Raw genomic sequence first — 23,165 nt, forward strand, 5'->3', positions numbered from 1 at the left:
ACACACACACACACACACACACACACACACACACACACACACACACACACACTCTAGGAGATGTGTCAGAGCATTTTTCATCATCTTTCTTTAGTTACATGGTTTATTATATCAAACCAGTTCAACATGTTCTGATCATGAATGAGTCAGAAAGTGTTACCTGCCCGCACAGATGATATACAGTCAATATTTTATATTTTCCTTTCTCTGATGGACACGCTCATCTCACAGTTGAATGTGTCTCCACGTTATCATAAGTGATGTGTATATAAAAATGTTTTTAAAGCTGATGGGATTAAATTTGATACTTGTAAATTATGAAGATGATAGTTGTATTTTTAGCCTGCTGATCAGACATATGTAGGCTACTGTGAATATTTTTTTTTTGAATGTGCTGACATTGTATGTAACGCTACTAAATTTACTTACAGTTTTGTCTACTAACGAATGCTGTACCGAGTAAATAAACATTTGTATAAAAAATGAATTAAATAAATAGAAACTATGCTGTTTTGTCTTGTGTGTTGTATTTGGTTTGTTTAAGGCGCCATCTAGTGGTCATTAGCTGTAATCAAGAGGCTACTTTCACCCGCTCAGTCTTTATGCCAGATGACCTTCCTGACGCAGCCCTACAGATACTGAGATACTGAAAACTAAGTAAATGGGGAAACTTCTTGTTCTCTTGTCATAATGCACTCATTTAGGATGAGTAGAAGTGATGTTCTGCTTCATAAATAAGTAACTCATGCGTTCACAAAGGGGATAAAGATGTTAACATGATTTGATCCCTCGATGCAATGCAGAATGCATTTTGTCGTTGCACATCTCACATTTCAGAAACTTTTTCTTTTTTCTTGTCTTGCAGTTACGCTAACTCAGTGCAACCTGTCATCTAATTTAAAAAGATGAGTATACCCCCTGCCGGGTGCTGCTAGCATTAATGACACAAATAAGAAGGAAGCCTCGCTCAGTTGGTGATAAAAATACTCCATCTATCTTTCCTTAATTGCTAATCCAATTCAGTGATATGGGGCTGGAGTCTATCTCAGCTGTCACAGGGTGAGAGGCGGGGTACATCCTTGACAGGTCGCCAATTCATTACATGATTAACACAGAGGCCGACTCATATTCACAAGTAGGCCCAATTTAGAACCACCAATTAACCTAATATGTCTGCCTTGTCTTGGACCTTAACAGAAAGCTGGTGCGTGCGGAGAGAGACCATGCAGAAAGTCTTTGGCCTGGATTTGAATCAAATACATTATAACGTAACCTTATAACATAAATGGAGAAACCCTCTGTGCATTTTTGCCTAGAGCGCCAAGAAACTGTAAAATTTCTACTGGTGAACACTGCAACGTGTCCTGAATAAGGAGAGAAGAATTCCCACTAATTTACTTATTCTAACAAAGGTGCAAAGTATTGATTTTCTTTAGGAATATCTGTTAGTAGGTTTCATGACCACACGCTAAACAGCCTTCACTTCCCTTAGGATGATGGTAGCAAACTTGCAAGGGAAGCACGTTTATGCAAGGAAGTAGATTAATCTCCTGTGCTTCATTAATATACACCTCATGCTCTCCGAGGACTCGAGTATCGTGGATGCTTTGTAATGTTCTGTGGCCTGAACAGTGGTTGTGTTACAAGAGCACAGCTCCAATGATACAGGCAAGATCAGTTTATTCCAGTAAGTCCATGGAGGAGTAACGCAGGTGATTCCATCTTCAAACTGAAAAAATCAACCAAAAGGCCAGTTAACTACAGTACAGCGTCTTACTAGCTTGTTCAAGGATAATAACTAATATATCTTCACTTGATATTCATTCAAATCAACGATGAAAATTTCTTCAGAACTTTTCGTGAGCTGTTAAAACTCCTTTACAGCTTGGTCTATTTATTTGTGGAACAATGAGCAGCCTCTCGGACCAAAGAAAAGATCTTGCAGGGATGAGAATGCATATCTTTGTTTCCCCTGCACAAACTGCCTTTTACATTATCCTGGTGATAATGGGAATTCTGGGCAATACCACTGTGATTCTGGTCATTGGTAAGAGCATAATCTTGGAGCATAACTGGGGACGTAACTCGGACATCATCATCGTTAACATGGCAATGTCTAACTTGCTGGTATCACTACTGAGGAACACACTCCTTATCATCTCAGAGTTTGGACTGCAGGTATTGTCATTATCCATAATTCACTCTTCACTCATTTCATAGTCTTTTTTTTTTCAATACTCTATTGGTTGTGTTTCACCCAATGATGTGTTTTACACAGAAAACATGCATGAAAGATCAAATTAACCAAATTAAATCTAGATTTAACTTGTGAGCCCCTTGCGCTTACACCTTTAAGCCCCTCTTTTGTTGTTACAGATATATACAGCCAAAGGGTTTTGTCAGTTGCTAATGGGAATGTCGGTGTGGCTGCGGTCAGTCAATGCGTGGTCAACACTTTTCCTCAGTGCGTTCCACCTCCAGACGTTGAAGCGTGTGGCTCCTGGTGCTACAAATGGGCCCCGGGGTGCTCCTAAGACCCTCCTGATGTGCCTGGGCCTCATCTGGATTGGTAACCTTATTTACTCGATTCCAGCTCATATATTTTCCTCTAATGGGAACAAGAACACTACAGAGGTGAGAGGGGCACTGCCAAGGACCTTCCAAGTAGTCCATTTCTTTTTATTTGTCATCATGAATAGTAATTTTTCAAATTATTTTATCAATCAATGTTTTCCCTGTCGTTATTCTATCACATAAAGTGACACGTATAACAATGACTGTCTGAAACATTACATTACACAATTAGTAAAAAATACTTAGCTTGTATTCAAAACTAATGCAATAGTTTTGTATGTACTGATGATACTCATGTGGTTATCAAATCTTTGACACTGTATTTATCATTTAATTACAAAAAAAAGAATGAATAAATGCATTTCACATTTTAACAGTCATATAGATCTTTACATAGACACAGATCTGCCATACATCTGTTTAACTTGTCATTAACAAATATCTAATAGGCAACTTCAATCATTTTGGCATTGACATGAGGTCCAGATGACCTCTGAAGTTTAAACTAAGCATCAGCATGGGGATGATTGTTGTGTGGGCTCCTCTGAGTATTTCAGAAACTGCTTATCTGCTGGGCCTTTCCTTCAAAACCAAGTCTAGAATTAACAGAGGAAAATACCCAGTGAGCGGCAGTTCTCTCTGTAAAAATGACTTTTTTTGATAACCACTTGTTAAACCTGAGATATGCAGAAGAGAATTTTGGGCAACACGTCAAACCTTGAAGCCAATGAGCTACAGCAGCAGAACACCGACAACACTGTCAGCAGCAACTGGAAACTGAGGGTACAGTTAACGCTGGCTCATCAAAATTGGACAATACGTGATTGGAAAAATGTTGACTGGTCTGATGAATTTTGACTTCTGCTGCAGAATTCAGATGACAGGGTCAGAAGTTAGTGTAAATAACATGTAAAAATGGATCCACCCTGTTTTGTATCCATGGGTCAGGCTGATGGTGGTGTAACTGAGTGAGGGATAATTTCTTGGCACATCCTTGGCATTGTAGTATCAGCTGAGCATCTTTAAATGCCACATGTGCAGCTGACAAATCTGCAGCAACTGTGTGATGTTACCATCTCAATGTGGACCACAGTCTCTGAGTGACTTCTAATAAGGTGTACCTAGTATAGTGTATGTGTTGTTCTTCCAACCCCTCTGATTTCATCAGGGCCATAATAATAATTACATATTTTAAAAGAGACAAGAACCAAAATGAGGTCATCTAAAACATTATCAGCAACCATAATCATCATTAAACTCAGACTAGACCATTTGGTATTATTTTAACTACTACAGTAATTCTAGTATTACTGTGTATTGCAGTACTGCATATGTTTTGTCCCATTGGTTTTGCCATAAGCATTTGATTGATTTACTTTTTCTCTATTTTGTTTCTCTCAACTCTATTTTAAAAAATTAAAAATGTATTACGAGTTCACAGATTCTTGGCTTATCGGCTTTGAGTGCCAAAATCTATCAATGATCTAGAAAAATAATAATCTCTCTGACTTGCTGGCTGAGCACATGACCCACCCTCTGCTCTCCCTGCTCTTTCCTCAGACATTGATGCTGGTGAGCAGCACAACACGCCCTCTGCTGGGCTGTGTGTGGAACTTTCCCTCCACCATTGGCCTGGCCTACGCCACCACATCTTTGGTGATACATGAAATGATTCCTATAATCTTGATGGCCATTACAAACCTAACCTCGCTTTACACCCTCTACACCCATGGTCGGAATCCACAGAAAGACGCACCGGTATTAAAGCGGGTGCCAGCCGAGAAACGAGCAGCCAAGGTGAGGAAGAAGGGGTCACTGGAGGTAGATGAAGGAGTCAGCGAGCTGTGTAAATGAATGTAAAATGTAATAAGTTGCTTTTAAAAAATGTAAATGCATTGCCTCAAAGAAAAGGACATCAACTTGAGAAGGGACAGCTGCACATTCACACTGTCATCAAACGCATCCTCCCAATGTGCTGGTTTGTTTCAGGTGCAAATTCTCTCATATCTCCCTGTGACATATGAGTGCCACTGCAGCCCTGCCTCCTGTTTCAATCGCTCCAGCAACCACTTGCAGTCTCTTCTGAGTCATCACTCTTCGTTTCAGTTTGCTGTATTTGCATAGAGTGATGAGCTCAGCTGTAAATCAGTCTTTTCAGATATGAGCTATGTGACTGGATGTGTTTAAGAGTAAATCACTACAGCAAATTCAACAAAGTCTTGAACTCTGAAAGTGCTTTCTTTTTAATTGTGTGCTTTTTTTTCCCCAGGTGATTCTCACCCTCATACTACTCTTCATCCTCTCATGGGGGACCAGTGTTATCTCTGTCAACTACTTCAACTACAACCGTGGCTCCTCAGCCGATTATCTGATGGTCATTGCTCGTTTTGCCAACATCATCTTCATTGCCTTGTCACCTGTCATTCTGGCGGTCGGCCACCGGCAGCTTCGTTCTTGTATCAAGTCCACACTCGTGCACTGATGGTACTCTGCAAAAGCTTTGGAGATGCACCTAATATGCCATCACTAATCATGATCTATTGTTTTTTTTATGTTTTTTATTTTTTTGTATTCATTATAGACAAAAGGGTCCAAAGGAAAGAAAAAAAGTACCACGGCAGTGGCTGAAGCATTTTGTTTTTGGTTCAGTATAACATCATTAATTATCATTATGGCTTCTGGTGATGTTTTTTGTCTCACTAATTTTAAATGAGTGGGAAAACACAAGGCTAACCTTCAGAAACGTATGTTTGTAGCCAAGAAGAACTGTTCCAAAGAACAGTTTTGGTGTATTTTTGATTGAGGATGTTTCTATGTTGTAATATGTTGCGCTTCAGTTCATGAAAATTTGGTCAATGTCAAGGTGACACCAAATGTGAAATTGAAAATTAATATTGCCCCAAAACAATATCCTAGACCTTGAGGGACATGAGTATCTAGGTTGGCAGTCGACCTCAACCTTCATTGTTAGCACCTGAGATAAAAGATGACCTTAAAAAATGATTAAAAAACCATATTGAGTAATAGTTTAAATAGAAAGGTCTTGAAGAGAGCTGTACAACATTCTTTTTATTTATTTAATGTCACAAAGACGCTAGAAAGTTTTGCAAAATCCCACACCGCATGAATATATGTGAAAATCCCAAATTTAACCGTTTATAGGAACCAAAGATTTCATTCGACTCTGCTCCAAACATATGAGTAAAGACAATAAAATAAAGACACCATTTTAGTATGTAATGCTTTAAGGTCATGAGTCAAAGGTCACACCTCAATGTGTTGTAATAAAAACATAATAAAACATGAGAGTTTTAGTATAGTCCTTGCTCTTCTCTGAGTGCTCTTGTTCAGAATTTATTTTTATTTAATCTTCTCTTGCACTTTTATGACCTTCATCTCTCTTTGAACAACAAAAACTGTTTTTTTCTTTCCTGTAGCCGTTGGGGATTTAGTCTGCTTTTCGGCACCCTTACTGTGACATTTAAGAATTGTAGCTCACCCTAGCATCATACTCATGATTTTTCTCCTCAGTTTTCCATGTCCCAGGGCCACCACCAAGGGGCTGAATCCCACAAACAGTGAAGAAGAAAAATGGGATACAGTCAGCAGCCCTTCAGCATGGTGCCCCCTGTTGTGGTTGTAGTACGTTACTGCAGCAACCTGTAGCACCCAGCAGACAACAAACAGCAACACCAGAGACATGATTACTTGAGCTGCCTTACGTTCGCTAGACAGATGTTTGTCGAGTTCGGTGTGGGTCCCTCCTGAGGCAACAGCTCGGATGTGCTTGGCCAAAGCGTGCAGTGTGGCAACATTGGTGCAAACCATCAGCACCAGCGGCAACACCTCATTCACTGCCAGCGAAGTAGAGGCGAAGACCGTGCCTTGTTCTTCTGATGGAAACTCCCAGACGCAGCCTAGCAGAGGCCTGGTGGTGGAACTGATCACCATCAGCTCCACTGTGGCATTGCCTTTAACATGAGTGCTGTATACCAGTGCAGGGACAGAGAAAGCCAGGTTCGCCCCCCACACCACCCCCAGGACAACCCAGAGCCGCCGCCTCTCCCTCTGGACAGTAAGAGGTCCAAAGGCCACATTTTGGCGTCTCAGTGTGGTGCACTGAAAAGCACTCAGCGTCAGGGTCACCCAACATCCCACGGCTCGCCACCACACCCACAGCAGCATGAAGACTCTGCACCATCCGGAGGACAAATACAGATCCAAGCCCAGGTCTGACACAAAAATAGGCACTGTGCGGAAAAGTGAGCTCAGCAGGTTTGCTAGGGACAGGTGCACCAGAATAAGGTCCGAAGGAGGGAGTCTCCGAGGTGGAGTCTTAGTGACTGACTGAAACACCTGATAGCAAAAACGAGACAGACTGAGAACAACTCAAACCAAAACATTCAGCCCACTTCACACTCCAAATACTGTGTGCTTTCTCACCACATAGATGACCAGGATGTTTCCCAAAATACCAGAAAACACCAAGACCCCAAACAAAATCGCTTCTACAGTGAGGACCTTTGACATGGTATCATCCTCTGCATGGCGACGTACTTCTCCTTCTCTTTATAACAAAAGGCTGGTTTGTGAGCTTGAAGAGCTCTACTCCTCACAGTTCTCATTGTGTTTTATACATGCGCACACTGATAAACAAACACATTCATCACACATAAACAAATGTTGCTGATCAGTATCAAGGTCAATTTAATCTGACCATTAGAAGCTGCGAGAGCACGAAGGTACGCATTTTCCAGCTATCCGTGCGTCACAGAGCAGTTCAACATGTTGCCCATCAACACACGAACACCTGCAAGTCACTGCTCATACTAACCACAGCACATAACTCTGCAATGGATTAGCAATCTGACCTGGGTATTATTTGTTTGTTTTTATTGTCTCATGATAAGCTTAGCTAAAGGGCAATAAAGTAACAGGTGACCAAATGCACCAGAAAGAAAACGTTCAAGTGATTCAGCACTTAAAATCTTTTAGTCAGCCATTCACACTCACTCCCTTGGTGTTAATTATTTACCGGTTAATCTCTTGAGAAAACTCAATTACTCTTAGCTAAGCACATCTTAGTTAAATGTACACTGAGAACCGAACATCATCATTATGAATCAGCAGCGGAATTTTTTTCCGCTTTGTTTTCTGTTTTTTATCATCAGGAGAGTTTCCATAGGAGAACCCACGAAACTCCAAAATACTAATGTATTTGTTTTGTTTTGTATTTACACTGCATTGCTGTAGACTGCACAAAGTTCTTTTTTTTGGGGGGGGGGCTTGTATTATGTGGAGGTCAGATGTTTAGTAACCAAAAGGTTGTTCATCAAACTCCCAGAACCAGTCTCAACAACAGCAAACATCAAGACTCTCACAGAAGAAGGACTGCATCAGAGTATAGCCGTGCATCAACAGAGTCCAAACTCACAAGCGGATATAACAACATGTTATGAGCACATGCAAAGTGCATTAATGTGATTTTGAACCACATTTAATCAGCAGCAGTGACTTTGCTTTGAAGAACCTGTTAATACTCATGTTTCGAACATCATCAATACAACATGTGTCATGAGTGTCATGTCATCAGTCTCGGTGTAAACTCGTCAGTTTACAGACATGCAAAGTGCTTAAATATTAAATATCCCAGCTTTATGTCATCTAATGCTGAGCAAAGTGTATGCCTTCCTGCTCTTTCATATGACAACAACTGCGACCAGCAACAGTAAATTATATACTACAAAGTATATAATTACAGTACAAATACTGAACGATAAGATTGCTGGACTGTGGCTTTATAACCCGAGTACACCGCGGACCAAACAAATTTTAGCTGTAGGCTATTTAATACAAACGTGGATGCAATCAAAAGCACTCTTATGTTAGCTTAAGTTGGCACGCTGTGTAAAACGTAAATAGAAACAGAATGTAATGATTTGCACATCTCATTAACCTACACTTTATCTAAAATAGAACACAGAAAACATATAAATATGTAAACTTTGACATTTTACTAGTGTGTGACAATTTTCAGCTTACTTGAATTTGATGCCCTAATTGGGATGGGGAAACACAAAGACTGGAAAAAAATGTGTTACTAATAAGAAACAGCTGGAGGATCAGTCTGCATCTAACTACTCTTGAGCCGCTCCCTTATCACAAAGTGTTTTACACTGGATGTCCTTCCTGACTCAAGCCAAAAGGGAATTATATCTCTGACTGGAACCAGGTCAGCAACCTTTTGCTTGCCTAACAACTACGTAAAGGACTATGGAGCCACACTGCAACTAATTAGGTTACTTAGCAACAGGTCATTAATGTCATTCGGCATAAAAAGAGTCTTTGAGAGGCAGATTTTGTAGTAAAGATGGGCAGAGGTTTAAGCCAAATGTTTGTGGAAGAATTTAGAAATAATGTTCCTTAATGTAAAACTGTGAAGACTTTGAATATCTCGTCATGTGCAGAGCGTAATATCATCGACGGATTCAGAAAATTGGGAGAAATCTCTGTGTGCAAGGAACAAGGCTGAAAATCAATATTGGATGCCCGCGATTTTCAGGCCCTCAGGCAGCACTGCATTACAAACTGTGATGATTCTGTCATGAATCACTGCATGGGCTCAGGAGCATGTTGAGAAATCCACAAATCTGGGTTAAAACTCTATCATTGTATCATCTGGCCTAAAAAACAAAAGGAGTGAGAGCTTTGGGCTTGTTATCAAGAGTCAGTTCAAAATCCTGCAGTGATAGTCTGGATGTGGATTAGTGCCAGAGGAAATGGCATTAATGCACATCAGGAAAAGCACCATCAGTGCTGAAAGGTACATACAGGTTTGGATGCTGTCTGGATGGGAGACAGCATGGCTTCATAGTAAAAGTGTCAGAGTGCTGATGGGCCTGGCTGCAGTCCAGACCTTTCACCAGCTGAAAACATCCATTATGAACCAAATATATGCAATTATGCACCCCTAATATATATTAGAGGTGCACGTATCCATATTGAACCGTTCGATACAGTGCTTTCGGTTCGGTGTGCATATGTATCGAACAATACAAAATGTTTTATTTATTTTATCAACTTTTCTTCTGACGATGCTGTCTGTGTTGAGCGCTCAGTGGATCTGCGTTCGACTACTCCGCCTAGGCTGCACTGTCGAGTGCAGATCGACTAAGCATAGCGCAAGCTAGCAAGACAGAAGCTAAGCTTGTTGCAACATGGCAACTTCCTCAACGCTACCCGAAATTGAACCTCCCCCACCTCATTCAGATCTGGCGTTTGGAACTATCTTGGTTTTCATGTGAAGCATGACCCTGATGGTAAGCACGTCATGGACAAAAGTAAAACAGTATGTCGGATGTGCCACGCAATGCTCAATTGGTGGGAACAGAGGCGGAGGCAGACATTTGATACACCGGGGCTTAGCCCTAAAGGGTAGTACGCATGTGGGGATGGGGGGGGGGGGGTTAGAAATGACTGAAAGATTAATAGCCTCTGTTTTGAGTTTTGTATCAAAAAAGAATGACTTCTATATAGTGGAATAACGGATGATTTGCGCGTTATGGCGTTATGTCATTTAACAAGATTAACGCTGACAGCACTAGTGGGAACACAACGAATATGACTGCACATTTACGCCGACATCATCCTAGTGCAAAGACAAGTGGAAGCAGACAAAAACAACAAGCACGCATGCTACAAACTTTACCCGAGTCATTTAGACAGCCGTTAGCACATGATTCTCCTTATGGGGACCTGATATGTTTAATATGCTGCTGAGAATATAGCCCAGAAGAAGCGTATAGTATAGCTTTTATTTTGGAAAGAGCCATTTCTCTGTAATAAACTCTCTTTTCCAAAGATGAGTGATTTCTCGATCAGATAGATTTATTTTTTTTTATTATTTGTTGTTTCAGCAACATTACATTTAAAAAATGTGACATATATATATATATATATATTAGGGGTGCAACGATACACAAAATTCACGGTTCGGTTCGATACTTTGGTGTCACGGTTCGATATTTTTTCGATACAAAAAAAATGTTCATGCCTTTTTAATTTGTCATTTATTAAAATTATAAATATATATTTTAACTCAAAAGTACAGTTTTTAAATTTAATGTTGCTGAAACAAAAGTAATTAAAAAAATAAATATATCTCAGGGCTCTCAAAATTTCAAAATCCCTGGTAGCCCTTCGGGCAGGGACTCTTCAGTTTTTGGTAGCCCAAAATAAATGTAAGTAGCCCGAATAAAAAAGAGAGCAATTTTTTGATTGATGTTTTGTTTCCTTTTACAATATTATACATTAAAGTATAATATTGTAAAGGAAACAAAACATTAATCAAAAAATTGTTGAAAAACAAATTACAACATGTGTAAAATTACAATCATCAACTCAAATATCTGGTTCTAATTAAACAGAATTTTCTTGAACTTGTAGAACTGTGTAGAACATGAATCAGTCTGTGTCAGATCCTGAATTTGAAATTTCCACTGAAGTCACGGGTAAGAGGCAAGTGGAACCAAGATCTAGGCCATTTGCTTTTTGAAGTTTGCAAAGACTGCTAAATTTGCCAGTGGTAGTTCACTCTTTGCAACATAGTACGCTGTTCTAAACAGATTTTTCAGGTTTATTTTTAGTATGTTATTTGCAATTGGTGTTTGTTCTGGGAAAGATATTGCAGACTGAGCAATAATGCATTTCTTGCATTTCTCATGGGTTCTAATGGGGGCCTTTCTTAAAATGACTGGTCCCAGTAACAAAGGCGCTTGTCGACTCAGAAATCGAGAGAAAACCAACAACACACCCGGCAGAACATTATGTTTGAATTGAACACAGATTCACTGAGCGCTCAACACAGACAGCATCGTCAGAAGGAAAGTTGATAAAATAAATTACAAATTTTGTATTGTTCGATACATATGCGTACGAACCGAAAGCACTGTATCGAACGGTTCAATATCGATACGAGTATTCGTTGCACCCCTAATATAAGTGCAATGCTTTTATATATATATATCATATATATGTATATCTATATATATATACATTAATAGTATTATATAAATTAGTACAGTAATTATAATATAATAATTTATTTATATATATAATCTATATAATATATATAATATATATTAATATATATATATATATATATATATATATATATTTTTAAATATATATATATTGAGAAAGAAGAGCCAGGACTGCTGAGCAGCTTGACTTCTGCATCAGACAAGAATGGGACAATGTTCCTCTCCCAAAACTCGAACAGCTGGTCCCCTCAGTTCCCAGATGTTCCCAGGCTGTTGTTAACAGAGGCAGAGGAGCGGATGTAAACAGTGATAAACGTGGCTTTGTTCTGCTTTTTTGATATGTGTTACTACCATCAAATAAAAAGATGAGCTGATATTTTTTCCTTAAAGGTGTACATACTTTCATTTCAAATATATGCTTTCTTTATTCTGTTGTGGAAAAAATATGGGTTTGTGAGGTTTGCAAATCTTTCCGTTTTTATTTAATTTTACACAGGGTCACAACACTCTGGCTTTGAACTCAGTTTGACTTCATCTCAGACAATCTGACCATTTTCCAGGATGAAGCCATGAAAAGAGCATCGATGCTGTAACGTTGTAACTGGGCACATTTGCTTCCAGCGACCCGACCATAAGTCATAAAGGATACACTCAGCGCAGGTGGGCAGACTTCAATCCCTCCATCAGTGCTGTTTTCGGGAGTCCGCACAGGTGACTTGACAGCTACCTGAAGCGCTGTGTGGGCTGATGACTCACAAACCGAGCACTGATGACAAGAAATATTTTGTGCACGCACCCACGCTGCCCAGCACTCCGCGGGGCGCGCTCCTGCACGTGCACTCTAACACAGCAGGCATCAAAGCCATTTACGTCAAGCCAGACGGGAAGAAGAAATCCAATCTGATGGCACGAGCCTGCTCCTCCGGTCCACTCCAACTGTCCGGGAGCGGCGAGCTGCACTGAGGCCACTTTTATCGCCGTTTCTGCTGCATTAACTTCATCCTGCAAGGTCACCCTCGGATCTTTCACCAACTGCACGGGGCGCATGACTCAATGTTATTTCTGTCGCCCATGGATCCCCTTTCACGCGGATTTTCTTCGCGTGCACTGAATTGGATCGCATCTTATGGCAGACATTTCAGCCATCGCCCATCTGATCCACTGTGAGAGGAAATAACTCGACGAGAGCTCGGTGAGATGACAAACCCACAGCGACCATCCCTGCTCGCCTTATCGGCACTGCTGCTCTGCACGCTACCCCAGACAGCTGGCTCTCATCAGCTCAATAGCTCATCATTATCATCATCATCATTATCGACGCCCTCATCAGAGGTGAGAGACAGAAATAATGTGACCCAAAATTGGCTGAAACAGACTAACGTGACTCCCAGCGATCAGAGCAGGCCACCATCAAAGCATGAAGAGGTAACAGGCCACGTGAAGAGCTCCTTGTTCAACACAAGTCGAGGCAATAGTAATAATGATAATAATAATAATAATACTGTGATATCTGACAGCCCTGGCAGGGCACCGAGATGGAGCCCAGAGGACGTGCCATCACCGGTGTGCGCCTACAGAGTGATCGAGGGAGGCATTGGGGGGCAGCTGTGCTTTCGGCAAACTCTGTTTGGGTACAAGTGCTCTAAGGGAGAGTGCAGGAGTGCGGTGTCTTTCGGGAGGCTGGTGGCAAATATTCTCAACAACGGCAGCGTACTGTTACAGTGGACCCACGAGTCCGAATCCACAAAGACTAAAGAGGCCAGCAGTCCTGGGACGAATGCGACAGAGGAGGAAACTCCGCGATCAGACTCTGTTTTCAGGGGTCGACGCCACAGACGCTGGGGCTACGAGGTAAGCTGCTGGTGGAATGGCAGCTACACTCAGTTTGAGTGCGCCGGTGTCCATCTTGGGTCGGGCTGCAGGGACTTTCTGCTCACCGAGCTGCACGAGAACATCCCGTACCGCATCTGTCTGCGCAACCTGGGCCGCTCCGAGCCAGCCGAGAGGCCGGAGCAGCGGGACTGCGTGGAGTTCACGCTGCCGCCGTCCGGGATGCAAGACATTGTGATCGCCATGACAACGGTGGGCGGGGCTATCTGCGTGATGTTGGTCATCATCTGCCTGCTGGTGGCGTACATCACGGAAAACATCATGAGCCCCGCGGCACAGCATACGTACTCCTACCGCGCTCACTCACATCACTGATGCACTAAAATGACCCACATGAACGCGCTCCGCGGTCATGTGTTATCTCTGTGGAGACTTGTTTCTGCCCCTGGGGGGAAAATGAACGGAGGGTTTTTTTGTAATCCATGTATCAATATTTCAAGTTATTTTCTCAATTATGAGTCAGTTTTTGCGATAATAACCCAAAATTTTGTTTTTTCAGTGGCAAAAAGAGTTTTCTCAGCTGCTGAAACAAGTTTCCATGAATCTCGCAGTCATAGTTAATATCTATAGTAGTCCTGTTTTCCGTTTTTCCAGTATGACACACTCATCCTGTTATGACCTAACTGAAGCACAATCTACTGTGGCTCTGCTAATAACATGCCTTCTGAACCTCGCGAGGATGCACTGAACCAAAATTAGCCTACTGGTTATCTGCAGTTTGTAAATACGGCAGTTTACTGTGTCACGTTTCTGTTCAAGGCTGTCTGGGGATTGAATCGGGCAGCATGTCTACAGCAATACCAATAATGAAATGGCTCTGAGTACATGAGAAATAAGAGTTTTGCTAAATGGACAGTCGGTAAAAGTGTCCTTAATGGGACACCGAAAAATGAAACTTTACCAGTTAACACATTTCTCCACTCGAGTCAGTCACAACAGCACTGTTTTTGCTTTGTTTGTCATTTTCTGAAGGGCAATACAATCTGGTGTACAATCTCCAAATACTGTGCCAAACATCTTCAGTTAAACCACCTTTCTGTCCTGCTGTCAGTGAATAAAGTACTATGAGGTCATTTTTAATATTGAGAAGCTGTCCTTTTTCTTCTTCTTTTTTTTCTGTGTGTGTGTGTGTGTGTGTGTGTGTGTGTGTGTGTCACATACAAAACAAGAAACAAAAAAAGTAAAAATAAAATTAACCCACAAAACATTACAATGCATGAAAACTACAGAAAAACACAAGATGGTGACTTAAATATTACAAAAAGATTAGCTATTAAGTTTCATTCTTTCATGTGTAGACAGGCAGACAGATTTCTTTTTCAGCTATTCTATTTTAGATTTGCTGCTATGTTTGGGATTATTGTGGCTTGTTCAGATACAATTTTACAAACCTAAGTCATGACCATTTTTTCCCGGCTCCCAAGCAGCCCATACTTGTTCAGTCTTTTTCTAACTGGACATATCTGAGTTTGAAATGTAGGACTTTGATTTTGCTGGGAAGTCCACCCTGAACACTTGCGGCAGTCTCCAATGTTTTCCACTTGTGAATGATTTATCCTGATGTAGAGTGATGGCCTTAAAACAGTTTGGAAATAGCCTTGCAATGTCGTAGACAGCAGCCAAAACACAGCACTGTACGAACATATTAAATACAAAGTAAACGTTGTAAGACATGAAATGTGGAATTAATGGTCCCTGTGTTTGTATACCCTCCTGCTAAAAGCCCGTTGACTGTGTCTGCTTACTGAAGATTTTAATGGTACGAGAGATTTTAGCCACTTCTACTGTGGTGAAAAGAGAAGGCCGAGCTCTTCCGGCATGTTTTCCTTACTGAAGTTACGTGGCCTCACTGCGCTGAGAGCTGCGAAGCTCCGCCCTCAACATGACATCACTTAAAGCCGTATCCAGGGCAAGGTGCCGCTCCGCCATTTTAACTTCCTGCTTCTAAAGAAGACGAGCTTGTCGCGCTGTATCTACACTCGAAAAGCGTTTTCGTTGATCCAAACAACTGGTTTTTTATTCTTTATTTCTCTCATAGAGATAAAAGTAACAGCCTCAGTTAGGTTTTGAGTTCATATCGGTTAGTTTCAGCCGGAGAGTCGCGATGCCGAGCCACCCGCTGCGTGTAGCGGTTGTGTGCTCGAGCAACCAGAACCGCAGTATGGAAGCGCACAATATCCTCAGGTAAAGATGAGACGACTGGAAGAAGAGAGAAGGAAGGCGGCCAAAAAGTGATCGAAATCTGTGCGGCTTTCTGAGCCGTGTCGATGCGGTGACAGCCCGTCAGGCCTCGACGCTTTTTAACAATGGACTTCGAGCTCAGAGCGCCACACCGAGGCTGCAGCTCGACTAAAACTCAGCTTTCTGACCGTGTTTCACAGGTTTAGGGTCGCCTAGAATGGTCTTAACTAAGATTCTGCTGTCAAACTGATTTTTAGAGAAGTCACACCAAGGCCCAAGTTGTTGGGTTGTATTCTCCCCCCACATTTTAACAAGAGCGCCCCCTGTAGGGAATCCTCCGAGAGGGAGCGTCTGGAGGTTTCACAGCGACGGCAGGCTCCGTCAGCTGCCTCATCCACCACATTTTATGGAGTTTTGTGTTGTGTCGATCAGATCTTCTTACACAGAAGATGTCACTACAAAAAAGAGCCTTTCAGCCCTCTTTAGATATATTCTTACTAACTGCACTGGATTAGAAAAACAGGCTGGGGTAAAAAGATCTGCAGACCAGGGTGACAAACTGTCACCTATTTTATTTTGTTTATATTTAATTTCCTTTTTTAAAATTAAAATGGTCAGCTGAGGTGGAAATTGGTATTTTGAGGTGTCTTGGGTTTCATAAAGTCTTATTCTAAATATGTGAGGAGGCAGTTTACAGGGCTGGGTTTACAGGTTACGTGACTGCTGTGGAAAGACTTATTTCCTTGTGCTTTCGTAATGTTTTCTCAAAGTTGTTGCATAATTCACTCTCTTGTCCTTTCCTCTCTGCAGCAAACGTGGATTTGATGTGCGTTCATTTGGGACAGGGTCTCATGTGAAGCTACCCGGTCCTGCTCCGGATAAGCCAAATGTGTATGACTTCAAAACGACATATGAACAGATGTACAACGACTTGGTCCGCAAGGACAAGGAACTGTATCCCCTTCCCACACACAACATCACACACATCCTTAAACTCACATATACTAGGAGCCAGATAAGTAAACGTGGGCCGTGTATCTGTCTTGATTAGATAGTTGTTTTGGACACTGGGCAGTGAAAGGAGATGAAACCACATGCAGGGATTTAAAAAGGGAAAAAAAACATGATGGTAAAAAGGTTTGTTTTTAAATCTTTTAACATGTAGGGTGTGGAGAAACGCCTTGCAATACAGCAGCGGTGCAACAGTAAGTTTGCTTTGGTAAGAGCTAGGATTTTATTTATTTTTATTTGAAATTGGTGTAATTTGGCTCACTGAAGTTTCCTGTTTTTGCTTGTTTCTGTTTATTTTTTTAACATGTTTAGTTCAAGTAGTTTCAGTCTTTTAGTTATTGTAATATTTGTTTTAGGCAACATTTAAATAAGTTCAGAGTTGGTGTGAAAATGCAAACCCAACACTTTGAGGAGGGTTAACTCACATCCAGAGTCTCAATAAATGTGCAGCGAAGCCTCGTCAGGCAGGTTTTTACCAAACTGACAAAGACAAAACTCAGTCTGCCTGTGTATACGTTTTTGTTTGTTTGTTTTTTTTGTTTTTCTTTTTTTAAGTTTACTTTAGCTTTTAAGTTAATAAAACTGGTTCAGTTTTATTTTAAATTCTGTTAACTAAAAGGTTTGAGGGTGTTTTGTTTTATGGGGGGGGGTTTACCCCACAAACACCAGTTTTTTGTGAATTTGATGAGGCTGCTTAGCGTTACTGTGTAATGATTAATGCAATTATTGCATTTTAACAATACTTTAGAGTATTTGTACTGTTGAAGTAACACAAACTCGCCTTTTGTAGTTAGTCGTAGAGAATAAGTATTGTCTCAGTTATCAAAATTGTAAAACTTGATAAGGACAGAATATGAACTATTAGCAAAGAAGCTGAGTTTGCCCAAGTGGATGACACCCACTAACCCCAGAGGGGGGGAAGGGGGGTGCATAAGGGCCATGAATCTAAGAGGTTGTTTTAAGCTGTAGGCTTGAGTGCCCCAAGGTAAGTTAAAGATTATCAGTTTCTCCTCATTAGCATGTGGGATGTTTATGCTAATGCAAGGCACTCAGACACATTAGATAATTAGTGGTGTTCAACAAAGAGTACAAGTGTGTTAGTCTTCAGTGGCTGCACTTTAACTGTGCATGCATAGGACTTTCTTTTATTTATTTTTACTTTAATGATAAAGTTCACATATTTTCTATCAGTAACCAGTAATCATGGTCCTTCTATTTAAACCTTCCTTTGTTTTAGTTCAACTTTTTTATTTTCTTTCTTTTTGTTTTTTTTAAATGTGCTAAAAACAGAAATCTGCCTTTAATTCATCTGGTTGTAGAGGCCTGCATGTTCAAAGGTCAGGCAAGTTTTCTCTGAGGTGTCATTTACTGTTGTGCTGCTGCTGCTGGTCCTGTATTGTAGGTGTTTTTTTTCCAGCCTGCATTAAGGTAAAGTAACAAATCTGTTATCCTAAATAAGAAAATTACCCTGTGACACAGTATGATTAACTTAAGTCACTGTGCTTGTATTTTTTTTCTGTATTTTCTGCTGTTTTGCATGGATATCTCACTGATGTAGTGCACAACAACTACTTTTATTTATTTATTTATTTAGACAATCTCTTCCCATTTGTAGTGAGTGGGTTGTATAGTTTATAATCAAATTTTTTGAAAGAATAAAAAACAAACAATGGTGACATTGTCTGCATCAGCCTGGCAGTACCAGTGTGGCTTGTTAATATTAAAACTCTGGATTTAATGCTGTTTAAAAAAAGAAAAAAAGTAAACAATGTTCCTGAAAATCCATCCTTTCAGCTTGTTTTCTAACTGACCCCTCATTGGTGAATAGTCTGCACCACTAGAGGGCGATGTAGTTCATGTAACTAGACGTCACTGAAAAGTGCATCGTGCCCCCTTGTGTAGTTTGATCAAGATGCACTTTATATAGATGCTGCTTGGACCAGTGAGTTCAGTCTAATTGGGTGCACACTGAAATCCTCTCTCTGTTGCTCTGATCAGTTTTATTTTGTTTTGAGTGTTTTGTTTTGGGGGTTTCCCCTTCTTGCCTCGTGCTGTGTATTCCTTGACCCTCCTCGCTCTTCAGATACACACAAAACGGCATCCTGCACATGCTGGACCGCAACAAGCGGATCAAATCAAAGCCAGAGCGCTTCCAGAACTGCAAGGACAAGTTTGACCTGGTCATCACCTGTGAAGAGAGAGTCTATGACCAAGTGGTGGAGGGTGAGGTTTTGTAACATTACTCGGAGTCATTCACAAACCCACCGCTTTGCTGCTTCTCCAACTGTTACCTGCCTTTACCTGGTCTTTAATGTGTTTCCTAGATTTGAATTCCAGAGAGCAGGAGACGCTGCAGCCCGTGCATGTAATCAATGTAGACATTCAGGATAACCACGAGGAAGCCACACTGGGCGCCTTCCTCATCTGTGAGCTGTGCCAATGTGTGAGTGACAGCATCTGAGAACTTCTTGACGAGGCGTTTTCTTACAACTTTTTTTTTTTTAAACAAATTACTAATAAATATACACGTAAATAATGTGCAACACTGTTTCAGTTGGCACCTAAAGAAAGGTTAAACGATCTTTGTGAGTGGTGGAAATGAGGCGTGTGCGTGCACAGGTGGTGTTTTGATAGCTTTCCCTTGTGCGCCCCTGCAGATCCAGCACACCGACGACATGGAGAATGAAATCGACGAGCTCCTACAAGAGTTTGAGGACAAAAGCAACAGGCCTTTCCTTCACACTGTCTGCTTCTACTAAGACTCTGCAACAATTTGCAATAAACACAGACCGAGATCACAAGCAATCACACAGAAGTATATGGACACACATGCATCATACTCCTCAGTCATCCATGACTCAGTGCATACAGGTTGTGTGCCTACACAACCACAGACACACATAAATAGCTTTGGGTCAGGACCTAACAAATGGCTGCTGTTGGACATATTGTTGATAATGGGTTTTTCCTCTAAGCAGAGGATGGACTCGCTGCTCTTGCTCTGCCTTTCATTCCTCCAGATCAAGGTCAGGCCAAGGTTAATCCCTCCAAATATCACAGGTCCAGTCAAATCACTCAACTATGTCTCCTCAGGGAGAGCCACAACACCCACAGGCCAGATTCAACAGCTCCTCCAGTTACTTTCATTTTTGTTTGGCACAGAATGTTTTTGTTTTTTTTCTTAGATCTATGATTAATTCAAGCATATATGCCAGATTTATTTAATATTTGGGAGGGTGTACATGTGTTTACATGCTGGAGGAGAATTATTTGAAGTGTATGCTTGTTTCTGTGCGACCATGTGTTTGTAGATTTAGTTATGATTAAGTTTTAAGTGGGTGGGCTAATTAATAATGAATAACCAAACCTAGACCTCTGAGGCTTTCATCGGGTGTGTTTCAGATATGTGTTGATATTTAAACTCGATGCTGTATTTCTGGCCACAGTATTTTGTTTTGAGTTTTTTTTTTTCTTGAACTGAAGCATTGTACTTATTTTCAAACTGCGAGCTCGGCTCAGAGTGCCTGATATTTCTTTTTTCCTGTATGTACATATGAATCTACTAAAGAACGAAGCCTCTCTAAGAAATAGTTCATGACCCTTTTTTTGACTTTATCAGTATTTAGTTCCTGCTGAGTTATTTAATTACAAAATGGGTATTAGAAGACTAACGGCGCTGTTAGGACTGTTTTATGAGTGATGAGGACAAATTACCAGAATTGGATATAAAATATGGGCTGATCTTTATTTAGATTTGAATTATTGATTCAGTTTGACTAAAGCAAATATATTAAAATATCAGAACAGAACATCGAGAGGCTCGGGTGGTAGAGTGGGTTGTATACTATTTGCAAGGGTGGGCATGTCTTCACCACATGCTGAAGGTGTAGGTCCTTCAGCATGGCAGTGAGGATACTCCCAGTGGTGGATCTGTAGAAATACTGGTATATTTATAATTAGAAATCTGCAAAAGCTAATAAAGTTCAAACATGAATGGTATGGAGTACAAACATTGCATCCAAAATATAGTGAAGTAGAGAGCAGCATAACATATAAAGTACAATGAAGGTGTACCTGAGTAAAGTACTGAAGTTAACATACTTGGGTACATCCAACTACTATTCTTTAATCCAGTGGTAATATGAGATAATACAGAAGTTGGGATATTTGGGGAAATTCATGTTAAAGAAGCCAAAACTCCACCTTTAAAAAAGTAGGTAAATAAAATAAAATAATACACACATTCCCAAAATTAAGAGTAATGCAACCCAGTGAAACCAGAAAATCTCACAGGGCCCACCTAATCTTAAATTTTCGCTCTAGTCAAACAGAGAGCCTCATAAATTTACTTGAAAATTGCATTCAAAAAATCGCTCAATGTAATGATTAATCACCTGTTTTAATTCACTTTTCATATAAATAAATACATATATATAAATGTGACTGTACATGTGAGTAATTTCAAACTGGATTTCTGTTATTAATGCGACCCACCTGCAGTACCTTTGCGGCCCTCCAGGGGGCCCCGGCCCACACTGGAGGCCTAACCCTAATCCCTCGCCCTAAGGGTAGGGTTACGAGTCCACTGAAATGCACTATCACAGAATTAAATGGCTCAGGTAGGTAAGAGCTCAGTTAGAAAAAAAGGAGGATAAAGGATTTCAGTAGATATAAAAAATAATGACATGGATACATGGATGAATAAATCATGGATGAAGATTTAAAAAAAATAATTAAACTCTGAGAATAACAGTTAGATTGGGGGCCAAACACATTTTAGACACGCCCTTGCTCATCAGTGAAAATATAAAAGAGGGAAGGTGTAGGTCTGTTAGGTTACGTTGTGATGTGATCCTCGAGTTGGGGGACTTATGTTCATACTGGAGTGCAAAATTAAAACCAATTGAAGATGGACAAGAAAAGTTCAAAGTCATCAGGTGCTCAGTTTAGAAAAAAGAGAAAAGAAGAGGAGGAGAAACGAGCAAAAGATACAGGTAAGCAGATGTGTCACTGGATAATGGCAGGTCAGAATACTTTATTAATCCCTTTATTATGTGGGTTACAGTTGCTCCAAGAAGAAATGGTAAAAATAGTAACAGTAACAGACTAAACTCCAAACAATATGTTACAGATTTTAATATTAATTAGTCATTGCCAATTGTTGATTTGTCCTGTTTTCATTGTATGACGAATTATGATGGCTGTTTGGCAGCCGTTTGCATACTATGCACACTCTCTCTTCATATATGTGTGTGTGTTTCTCTGGTGAAATTCAGTATGGTTCCGACAACAGTTTTATGTTAATGTACAATCCTTAATATGTTTTACGTGTGTGTTTGGGGGGGGGGGGCAGAGAGAGTGTTCGCCCAGGGCGCCAAACAGGCTAGGAGCGCCACTGCGGATAGTGATAGTCGTATTTCAACTATTCTGTGAGTTTTGGAAGAAAATATAAATATTACAAAAATGTAATTTTCTCCCTGTCGGGTAATGCGAGCTTCAAAAGCAGTGAGGGCGCCAATTTCTATTTGCGTCTATGTGCAAAACAGTGTAAGAATGTAGTTAATGTATTTTATAAACAGGCTTCTTATTTTAAGCTATCAGTTTGAAATTTTTTTACTGTGTGTGTGTTAACTCCTAATTATTATTATTATTTTTTTATCTCCTGGTGATCGTTTCCATCCATGGATGCCAAAATTCAGAAATATAAGGAACATGTTCAGGCGTCCACATCCTGAACCCTCGAAGGAATCCAGCGGGAACATGGTGCAGATAGAGCCACAAGTTAATGGAAGCACTTGACATAAAACTGTAGTTCTGACTGAAATATAACAGAATGTAATAACAGTTGTAATAATGATATTTTAGCAGCCAGTGGAACCACCAGCATGTAAAAAAAACAACAACAAAAAAACACACACACACTTCCTCAAGGAAATCTTGTAGAAGCAGATCTGCCATTTCTCAGCCTGTTTTCTCTGTTTCTGTGATATGGAAACATTTAAGGGGTTAAGAAGCCTTACTTATACACACATGTACTGTACACTGGTTGCCATACACTGCCTCTGCAGCTGTCAGTGTTTTTCTGTGCTTGCTACTTACTAATAAAAATATAAATACATATATATAAAGCAGAGGTAAGGAGTCAGCTTGTGTGAGCTAAGCCCATTCTTAGGAGCTCAGGGCCACTTTTCTGGTCAACCAGGTCTTATGCAAGTAGCTCAAACAGCTCTCCCAGCATGATACTACAAAAGATTTAACCAGATGTTTGTTTTTTTTAAATCAGTCAAACATATCCCCATCTGTCTAAAACAACCTCCATTTTCCCTGTCAGGAATGCCAGATTGATGTCTTACTCATGCAAACCTGCACATCACGCTACATAAGAGGGTCCCATAAAATGTGACAGGGCATTTAATCATGCAGCCTTTTCCAAACCATGGACAACTTCATGCCCTCGACTTTCCTTTG

The 23,165-nt window shown here is 40.5% G+C and overlaps 4 protein-coding genes across 4 annotated transcripts; 3 read left to right on the top strand and 1 right to left on the bottom strand.

The window, feature by feature from the left end:
- The first annotated feature begins 6 nt into the window (after positions 1-6).
- Positions 7-5,101, top strand: LOC102311941 (olfactory receptor class A-like protein 4). Its single transcript, XM_005941475.2, has 4 exons — positions 7-2,178; positions 2,377-2,634; positions 4,135-4,371; positions 4,844-5,101. The coding sequence occupies exons 1-4, from the start codon at positions 1,909-1,911 to the stop codon at positions 5,054-5,056; spliced, it is 978 nt and encodes a 325-aa protein (XP_005941537.1). The 5' UTR covers positions 7-1,908; the 3' UTR covers positions 5,057-5,101.
- Positions 5,102-5,189: 88 nt separating this feature from the next.
- On the bottom strand, positions 5,190-9,537 carry LOC102312259 (olfactory receptor class A-like protein 4). The gene is made up of 2 exons (XM_005941476.3): positions 7,018-9,537; positions 5,190-6,930 (listed from the first exon to the last, which is right to left on the bottom strand). Exons 1-2 carry the CDS (start codon positions 7,102-7,104, stop codon positions 6,070-6,072), a joined length of 948 nt encoding a protein of 315 aa, XP_005941538.1. The 5' UTR covers positions 7,105-9,537; the 3' UTR covers positions 5,190-6,069.
- A 3,370-nt stretch (positions 9,538-12,907) lies between these two features.
- fndc10 (fibronectin type III domain containing 10) lies at positions 12,908-14,591 on the top strand. The gene is made up of 2 exons (XM_042228075.1): positions 12,908-13,040; positions 13,133-14,591. The coding sequence occupies exons 1-2, from the start codon at positions 13,033-13,035 to the stop codon at positions 13,818-13,820; spliced, it is 696 nt and encodes a 231-aa protein (XP_042084009.1). The 5' UTR covers positions 12,908-13,032; the 3' UTR covers positions 13,821-14,591.
- Positions 14,592-15,401: 810 nt separating this feature from the next.
- Positions 15,402-20,285, top strand: ssu72 (SSU72 homolog, RNA polymerase II CTD phosphatase). The gene is made up of 5 exons (XM_005941478.3): positions 15,402-15,689; positions 16,497-16,640; positions 18,781-18,920; positions 19,022-19,140; positions 19,355-20,285. Exons 1-5 carry the CDS (start codon positions 15,610-15,612, stop codon positions 19,454-19,456), a joined length of 585 nt encoding a protein of 194 aa, XP_005941540.1. The 5' UTR covers positions 15,402-15,609; the 3' UTR covers positions 19,457-20,285.
- Positions 20,286-23,165: the final 2,880 nt, after the last annotated feature.

Source organism: Haplochromis burtoni, unplaced genomic scaffold, assembly GCF_018398535.1.
Source record: "Haplochromis burtoni strain Fernald_Lab_line unplaced genomic scaffold, NCSU_Asbu1 Contig_300, whole genome shotgun sequence".
NCBI lineage: Eukaryota > Metazoa > Chordata > Actinopteri > Cichliformes > Cichlidae > Haplochromis > Haplochromis burtoni.